General features: G+C 43.7%; 1 protein-coding gene across 2 annotated transcripts; it reads left to right on the top strand.

Moving 5' to 3' along the window:
* The first annotated feature begins 3,042 nt into the window (after positions 1–3,042).
* Positions 3,043–9,169, top strand: LOC308470136 (uncharacterized protein). Of its 2 annotated transcripts, none has more exons than XM_080993427.1 (6): positions 3,043–3,148; positions 3,387–3,638; positions 4,420–4,506; positions 5,794–5,847; positions 6,734–6,840; positions 8,155–9,169. In XM_080993427.1, the coding sequence occupies exons 2-5, from the start codon at positions 3,543–3,545 to the stop codon at positions 6,785–6,787; spliced, it is 291 nt and encodes a 96-aa protein (XP_080849553.1). In that variant the 5' UTR covers positions 3,043–3,148; positions 3,387–3,542; the 3' UTR covers positions 6,788–6,840; positions 8,155–9,169. The 2 variants fall into 2 exon arrangements, with proteins under 2 accessions (XP_080849553.1, XP_080849552.1); XM_080993426.1 differs by having other exon boundaries at positions 6,716–6,840.
* Positions 9,170–9,438: the final 269 nt, after the last annotated feature.

Genomic DNA, 9,438 nt, shown 5'->3' with positions numbered 1-9,438 from the left:
CCTAGGTGCCGAGGTCCCTTTACCCCCCTAAAATATTTGAAGGGCTGGCCGCTCCCAAAGTTGATGGACGTTGCCATTCAAATAGTGTGCATCTGCCACATCATGCGATTGATTGTGCAGGGCGGGGCTTACCTGAATCCCTCCCCATTATTTTATTCAGGTTGGCACCCCTACCCTGTGATAAGGATAAGAAACTACAGGTGGCTTGAGAAAGCTAAGAGGTGCACCCAAAATCTAGCTTCCTTGAAGGCAGAACTACATGTTGCTTTCTAGACATCAACCAGGTGTTTCCAAACTTGAATTTGCTGCTATTTGTAGGGGAGAAATTTGCTGCTATTTCTAGGGGTGGCATAGAGTTGCTTAGCTCTAGCTGTGCCTGCTGTTTCTACCCTGAAGGCCATTCAACTCCCCTCTCCATGGGGAGTAGAGGGTGCCCCATTTTGGATTATTTTGTGGACAGGATGCTTAAAGATAGAGAGTGTGTTAACCTATACAGAGCAAAGGAAATCTAACAAACCAAATGACAGGGGTCATTCATATGGCCAGTCCAGGAAGCATCGCCCACATTCTCAATTCAGAGATATTTGCCCACCGTAACATCATTGTATAGCTAACTCTGATTGGCTAATAATAATAATAATTTATTGTTTATACCCCGCCCATCTAGCAGGGTTTCCCCAGCCACTCTGGGCGGCTTCCAACAAAAGATTAAAAATCCATTAAAACATCAGTCATTAAAAACTTTCCTAAACAAGGCTGCCTTCAGATGTCTTCTAAATGTAAGAGAGTTGTTCATTTCTTTGACATCTGATGGGAGGGCATTCCACAGGGCGGGTGCCACTACCGAGATGGCCCTCTGCCTGGTTCCCTGTAACTTCACTTGTCACCAAGAACTTCCCACGCTGGAGGAATGGCAGATGAAATTTATGGATTATATGGAACTGGCGGAAATGACTGGTACAATCCGCGACCAGGGAGAAGAGTTGGTGGAGGAAGATTGGAAGAAATTCAAAGACTATCTTCAGAAACATTGCAAAATTAAAGAATGTTAGAGTGATGTTGGACTGAAAATAAGCGGTTTCCAGCTGTACAGGTTAAAGTTAATGATAGACTAAGATTAAGATTAGGATTAAAGATGTTTAAAGAAATGGAAATTTGACAATTAAGAGGGAAAATTTTAATGTTATATTATACTAAGATTAAAGATTAGGTTTAAAGAAGTTGAAGTTATATATTACAATATTATATTAAAGTTAAAGATTGGGATTAAAAAAGTTGAAAAGAAATTGCTGGACAAACAATTTGGATTGGAATACAAAAGAAGGAGGTATGAGGAAGTCCAGAAAATAAGTAAACTAAAAAAAACGGAAATGGAAAAGAGATATTGTTTTTAATTGTTATGTTTTTTGTTTTTTATTGATGAACTGTGTTTTTTTGTGTGTGTTTTTGTTATCTTTTTTTTTGAGATATGTATTGGGTATGTTTTTCTTTTCTTTTTTTGTTGTTTAAAACTTTAATAAAAATTATTTATATATATATATATAAAAAGTAACTTCACTTGTCACAGTGAGGGAACTGCCAGAAGGCCCTCGGCGCTGGACCTCAGTGTCCGGGCTGAACAATGGGGGTGGAGACGCTCCTTCAGGTATACTGGGCCGAGGCCATTTAGGACTTTAAAGGTCAGCACCGACACTTTGAATTGTGCTCGGAAACGTACTGGGAGCCAATGTGGGTCTTTCAAGACCGGTGTTATGTGGTCTTGGCGGCTGCTCCCAGTCACCAGTCTAGCTGCCGCATTCTGGATTAGTTGTGGCTACATAGCTGAGACATTGTCATATTCACTATGTGACCCTTGACTGGTTCAGAGCATTCCAAGAAGGAGGAAAAAGCCTTCGCCAGAAGGTGGATTACATACAAAATGCGAGAGAATCATGAACAAACAGCAATGACGAGAGATGAAAACGCCTGACCATTAAGAGAGTTTTGGGGATATTGGCTTCCCAAATCCTAGGTTTGTGGCTCAAAAACCAATCCTACAAACATCCCTACTCTTCATGGAACCAGGGGCAGCCTACATTTTAACAGAGGCTGAAGCATCCCATTGAGGGTCCTTCATACTACCTTGTGAAATGCTGCCTCTGAGATCCTTATATAGCCATCTGAAGCTTGGTGTTAAAATTTCTGCCAAAAGATTTAGCAATAGTTAATCTGTGGGTGACAGGAGCTGAGTGTTCATGACAAGAGACGGTTCTGCCTGCGATTTGTTATGGTTGCTTCTTGTTCTGTGCTTTTTGGCAGAAAGGCAGTGCAGAAAAGTGTTAACTCACTAAACAAACCAACTACCCAACTTCATGCTTAGTCAGTCATATACTGTAAACGAGCCCAACTAGTATTTTGGCTTGCTGGCCAGTGTTCAGTTCAGTCCTAATGCCAGTCAGCGAGTGACGATTTAAAATCTGCTGACGCCCAGGAATCAAAAAGTATAAGGAAGATGGGTGCAAGAGGTTGGCTCTGTAAAACTACGTGGGCAGGGGACCACTTGAATACCAAATTAATCTCTTAAAATGAAGTGTGGGCCATTTATGTTTCCAAAATCAGATTGGTTCAGGAAAGTATTTTGGGGAAATAGCTTGGCTTATTTCCATTGCCAATCCAATTCAATTTGGGGTGGAGCTTGTTCCTTACTCTCTTGGACCTTAACACCCAATCACAGTTCGGTTATCTTGCAACCTTTATTCTTAAGATTTTGATAAAACTGAATGGCAAAGACCCAAAGCCATTGAGCAGCTTGATTATCTCGGATCTAAGCTTCTGCAGAAGAAGTAACTAGAAACCTGTTGCAAACTGTGAAGTCTGACAGCCTAATACTCACCATTTTTACTGAAAATGTTCCAATCCCATCCTTCAAGACAGGAATGGAGAACTTGTGGTGCCCCAGATGTTGGTGGACTACAACTCCCATTATCCCTGACTGTTGGCCATGTTGGGGGTTGATGGGAACTGGAGTCCATCAACACATGGAAGCCCTCAGATCCCCTATCCTTGCTTTCAGATAATCTGCTTGCTGGTTCAACAGGCTTAACCTGGGATGGCCTACCTCCAGACTGCCACTCTAGGTTTTTATGGCATACCAAGGCTTGAGGAGAAGGTAACTTCTGTGACATGAGACTTCCTGAGAAGCAGAACATGAGACAGAACATGTGTTCTTGTCCGTGAGGTAGAAAGGCCGACCTGTGGCAAAGCAGAGATGTCTCTGGTACAGTTCTGAATGAAGGCCCAATCATTTCTCTATAAAGAATTGGGATTTATGTGTGTTTGTGACTTGAACTAGGAGAGAGGAGGCTTGACCTGGTTCACCAACATTTTTTGTTCTCTTTTCTCAACAGCTGCCCAGCTGTTAGGAGGAGGAGGTGACTCCCTCAGCATAGGAGGGGAAAACGGAGCCCCGGGTGGCTCTCTCAACTTAGGGGACGGATCCGCTGGTGGCTCCCTCAACTTAGGAGGAGGAGGGGACGGAGGCCTGGGTGGTCTCCTCTCAGGAAATGGAGGCCTTGGTGGTCTCCTCTCAGGAGGGGGAGGGGGAACAACCCCACCCCCTACGACAACGACAACGACGCCATCAACAACCACAACGACGGGTAAGATTCTATCTCTTTCTGAAAACATACGAAACAGCTGGGCCATGAGATGCCAGCTTTGTTTGTTTGTTTGTTTTGTTCTGGAGTAAAGGCATTACAGTATTTACCACCCTCTGTAGCACTGCCCTCCGGTGGCCATTTTTTGCCTCAGAAACTTTATGCTGCGTGATGATGTAGTGTTGTTTTGAGGGTGGTTTGTGAGGGTGGGGGGTGGGGATGGCAGCCACCAATGGCTCATAGCTGCCATTTTTCTCTGTCACTGCTTTCCTCTGTGTTTTTTTTTTCTTTCTTTCTTTGCCACTGCTATGAACTACACGGGAGATATTTTCTGCCACAGCCCCACCTTTTGCCTCCCCACTCTACCACCCCACATTTAAGCAAAAGCTGTGCCTTTTCTCTTATACCGTGGTACCTCGGGTTACATACGCTTCAGGTTACATACTCCGCTAACCCAGAAATAGTGCTTCAGGTTAAGAACTTTGTTTCAGGATGAGAACAGAAATCGTGCTCTGGCGGTGTGGCAGCAGCAGGAGGCCCCATTAGCTAAAGTGGTGCTTGAGGTTAAGAACAGTTTCCAGTTAAGCACGGACCTCCAGAATGAATTAAGTACTTAACCCGAGGTACCACTGTAATACAACCTGGAGATGGGTCAGCTGTAGAGAGCTGGTCACACTGGTAACGTTTCACCACGTAAAGTCGTTTTACGTTGTCCTCTTGCGAGATGAAATGACATTCCACAGCATTCATGTCTGTCCCTGCTTTTGCTTTCTGCCAACAAAAGCCACCACCACCACCACGACTCCGACCACCACCACCACCACAACTCCGACCACCACCACCACCACAACTCCGACAACTACCACTACTGGTAAGATTGATTCCAATGTAACTCATAGACAGCCATCCTGGTAGATTGATTAGAAAGTTACTTTTATTTTATTTATTTATTTATTTAGTACACCGCCCTTCATCGAGAGACCGCAAGGCAGTTCACAGAATGAATGCAACGTAAACCACAAGTAAATAATTAAACCGAGACAGCAAAACAATAAGCCCCCTCCCCACCACAGATACAATTAGAAGGCTGTGGGATATTAACCAGCCTGCTTGAAGAGGAATTCGAACTGTGGCCTCCTAAAAGAATATATATATGCACGCACACAAATTGTACACCACCCTTCATCTGAAGATCTCAGGGGTGTTAAAAGTATAAAATAAAAACACAAAAGACACAATAAAAGCAAGAGCAAAACAAACACATAACACCACCACCAGGGCCGGATTTAAGTTTGATGAGGCCCTAAGCTACTGAAGATAATGGGACCCTTTATATGTCCAGCTGTCCTTTGTCAACAACAAATTGCCGCTGTTTTTTGTGTTGAATCTATGCTATATGGTCATTTATGGACCTAACAGGCATCTAAAGCCATTTGCACATGTTGCCATGTAACCAGTCCATGCAGAATGTAGGCACCCTATATCTAGAAATGAGCAAACCAGTGATATTTTAGGGAGCAGGCTAGCAGGCAGGGCCCATTACTAGCATCATAGGAGCCTACACAACACAAAATAATGCTGCTGTATGTAGGTTTTATTTTATTTGTGTTTTATCTTATATTTTGGAAATGTACATCCGAGTTTTTTCCCTTTAATTTTTTTTGGGGCCCCCAAAAGAATGGGGCCCTAAGCTATAGCTTATATGTAAATCCGGCACTGCCCCCAACACATTTAAAAGGACATTGGATGTCAATCAGCTGAAGGCCTAATTGAAGAGGAACATTTTGTCTGGCGCCTAAAGATGTATAATGAAGGCGCCAGGCGAATCTCCCTGGGGAGAGCATTGCACAAATGGGGAGCCACTGCAGAGAAGGCCCATTCTCATGTTGCCACCCTCCAGACCTCTTGTGGAGGAGCCAGATGAAGGGCCTCAGATGATGAACAAAGTCCGGGTTGGTTTATATGGGGAGTGGTAGTCCTTGAGGTAAGAAGCGGTTCCCTGACATAGGACTACAACCCAGAGTAGGGTCAGCAACAGCAAGCTAGTCACCCTGGCATCATTTCACCAAGAAAAGTCCTTTTTCATTCTCCACTTGCAAGCTGAAATGACATTCTGCAGCATTCATGCATGTCCTCGCCCCTTGTTTTCTGCCAACAGAAACCACCACCACAACTCCGACCACCACCAGCACCACCACCAGCACCACCCATGGTAAGAATGATTCCAATGTAACTCAGAGAGAGCCAGCCTTGTAGAGTGATTAGAGAGTGGGACGGTGGCTGCAGAAATTCAGGTTCAAATCCCCAATTGGCCATGAAGGCCTACTGGGCTTCACCTTGGGCTGGCCAACCTACCACGCAGGGTTGTTGAAGGGATACGATGAAGGGCAGAAAACGATGCATGCTACTTTGAGATCTTTGGCAGTTGAAATATACTCGGAGTCGAGAGTGGATTTCATGCTCTTTATTCAGCTCATAGTGGTGAGGAGGAATGAATGTTCCCCCAAAGTATCTGCTTTATATACATTATTTACACAATGGGCTGCACGTGATTGGCTAATTCCGGGATTCTCCTGTAGGTCAATCAGGTTGTGGATTCACTTCCATCTGGAGCTGGATTGGGTGGCTCCTGCAGACCAATCATACTGCTGCATTGTTCTAGGACCAATCAGACTGCTGCATTGTTCTAGGACCAATCAGACTGCTGCATTCTGAATCCTATTGTTCTACGACCAATCAGACTGCTGCATTTTGGATCCTATTCAACTCAGTACATAACAGCAGTGGAATCTTTCATCAGCAGTGCTGGGAGAGAGGCAATGATTCCTAATTCCACCTTCATGCCCCCCACCCCCATAGCTCTACACCACCTCTCAGGCTTTCTCAAAGGGTCCCTCAAGCCCTCTAGAGCAGATTTTAGGGATGCGGTCATTGAATAGTCGTTTAGAATCTAAAGTTTGCTTAGCCTTAGTAGCAACCCTTCCCTTGCCCGGTGATCGAACGCTGAGAAATGGGTTATGCTGCAAATCAGTAGGCTGGAGAATAATAAGGGTGTTGGCTTCGATTTGTTCTCCTTCTAGCTTTCCTTTGTCCTACAGAACCTACAACCACTTCAGATCATGTATCGCTTGCACCCTGGGCCCTTTCCCTGATTGTTCTGGGCTGTATTGGTGCAGGCATGGCGATCGTTGGAACAGGTTTAACAGTAAGTATGTGAATGGGGGGTTTTTAAGGTTGTCACTGCACTGATCACCATGGGGGGGGGAGTGGATTAGGGGATGAGAAGGAGGAGAAGGAGACAAATCTGCTCCTGGTGGTGAGAAAATGAGACTATGGGAACTTTCCCTTCAGAGGTCCTGTGCTCACTTATGTGATCCTAGGTGTATGTGTGAGTCAGCTTGAGGGAGGTATGTGAGATGCATCACAATGGAAAACATACATGGACATTCCCACAATTCCCATGTTTCTGCCCCTTGCAAGGAGCATTTCCTGAATTCATTTCTTTGAAGGATTTTTAAAAATCCCTGTTCTTCAACCCCAAATGTCCCTCTGAATGGCTCACAATGATCCAGTAACGAGCCCCTGCCCTCAGGCTCGCAAATCTAAAATATATGACCTAAAAGGAAAAGGAGCTGGGAGGAAGGAGGAAGGAGGAAGGAGGAAGGAAGCAAAGTTGGGCACTTATTCTTAATGACAAGGTCCTTTTGTTGGCCAACAGTTCACTGAAAGGGGGAGCTGAAAGTTTCATGTTTCTCAGCTGGGGAAAGGATTGTAAACAGTGGTGTCAAAAAGAAACAGAAGGGAAAGCCGTTCAGTTTTCCCTTGGAGAAATTATGACGAACCCTTCCCCGAATTCCAGTTGAGTGCTGTCCCAACCAAGTTTCAATTTAGAAATCATTCCGAAAGTACAGAACAGCAGAATAGTGGGTGGAATTCAGCTGTAACTATCCCCTAAGCAGGCATAGAGAGCAGAAAAAAATCAACACAATTGTGTATTCCTCCTCCCTGTCTCCAGGGGGAGCCATTTCCAAAAAATTATAGTAAGACAAAAGGGAGGTGAGCAGAGGGATTGGGATGACATTAGATTTAGTTTGCATTTGAAGGTGAATCTTTCTGATCCACACTTCCTGAAATAAGTCATGAACTGAAACCCAACCCTCCTTCAAAATCCGCACTTCTATGAATGCTGCAATGTGGTTCTTCAGTAATGTAATGAATATAAAAATGCATATACTAGGGTAAAATGAGCATTAGAATGCACACATTCATGAAAATAGCATACAAAAATGCATTATATTAAGGGAAATTGCTTTGCAAAAATGTGCATAGGAGGCAAAATTGTATGCAAAAAATGCAGGTGAATTTTCATGAGGTTTTTTTAAAAAAAAATCACAAACTGACATGGACATATGGAGAAATGAATGAAAGAGGTGGGAAAACGAGAAACTGAAACTGACAGATTTGGCTGTCGCTAGGTGAACATAACTTAATGTACTAACTCCTTTTTCATTTTTCTAAGGTCTGCTATTGTCTGAAAATGAGAAGATCTCAACAACAGAACACATGTGGGTCAGGAGGAAGCTATGTTCCACATGCTATGCCGTGCGGGAAATTTTGAGAAGCCACGCAATGGAGATGGTATACTCAGATGGGAATGTGCCAAGTAACCGACCTGCTCAGTTGCTGCTGCTTGAATTAACATATACTCAGGACATTCTGCTTCCTACACTTCGCAGGGCTCAGATTATTAATATTTTGGAATAAGGACCATGCATTTCCTGACAACCAGGCCAGGACATCTTAACCCTTGCTGGACATCTGCTGTGGTTCTTTCTCCAGAGTCTGGTGTGCAGACTGCCTCGTAAGGTTCTATTCTTAGCTAATATCCATTCATATAACTTGACGTGGTGTGGAGAACCTTTGTCCCTCTGGATGTTGTGGAACTACAACTCCCATCAGCCCCAGCAAGCATGGCCAATGTCCATGGATGATGGAAATTGTAGCTCAGAAACATCTGGAGGGACCACACCTTCTCTAACCCTTACTATTGCCTTACTACTGTATACCACTGGCCCTTGCCCAGGCAAGGGAACAAACCTTTAATAAATATGCAACCAAGAGAATAGCAAGCGTCCTGTAGGGATCCAGTTTACTAAAACTACAGTACAATAAGACAGACTTGCCAATGTGGTTTCACATCTCTCCCTGATAGCTTGCTAGGAGTCCAGAATGATTGCTTGATGTTTCTTTAGTGGGAACTAATGACAAGAGATTTTCGCCTGATAGCTGGAAATCTCTCTCCAGCCATTGGAATGTAATACTCAACAGATTGTGGGATGGTGACTCCTTCCAGCAGGTGTGCGAAGAACACAATCTGAATGTAGCATGCAATTTGGATTTAGAAAGAACCAGAGAGAAAGAGAAAGAGAATTTTGGAGCTGCAAGTTGGCTGAAGGTGAATCACCTTGGATGCAGGGAGTCTTTCCAGGATTCTGATGCAAGCTAGTGGATTTGCTGCACGCTATACTAGTGCTTATTTGCTTCTGCTGTGCTATTATTTGTATATTTGTAAATAAACAGATATTACAAAAGCATCATAATATTTCAGTGCTCTTTCATCCAAAGGAAAATAAATTCTGTTGTACGACCTCTGGAGTCCTCATTATTTGTTGGAAGCACAGAGCCCTTAACAATATGAAATGCAAGAAATTTTTTTTTGCAGGAAACATTTATCAATGTATGGTAAACAATATCTGATGGTAAAAAGTTTGCACAAGTAGGATGAAACAGATATATACAGGAT

This window comes from Podarcis pityusensis (genome assembly GCF_964106645.2).
Source record: "Podarcis pityusensis genome assembly, chromosome: 2".
In the NCBI taxonomy this organism is placed as follows: domain Eukaryota; kingdom Metazoa; phylum Chordata; class Lepidosauria; order Squamata; family Lacertidae; genus Podarcis; species Podarcis pityusensis.
This window is presented reverse-complemented; position numbering and strand designations above follow the sequence as displayed.

Coding starts and splice junctions, on each gene's coding strand:
- LOC308470136 (XM_080993426.1), top strand. CDS start 3,543: ATGGAGGCCTTGGTGGTCTCCTCTCAGGAGGGGGAGGGGGAACAACCC. Junction 4,507..5,793: donor TCCGACAACTACCACTACTG/GTAAGATTGATT, acceptor TTCTGCCAACAG/AAACCACCACCACAACTCCG. Junction 5,848..6,715: donor CACCACCAGCACCACCCATG/GTAAGAATGATT, acceptor TTCTCCTTCTAG/CTTTCCTTTGTCCTACAGAA.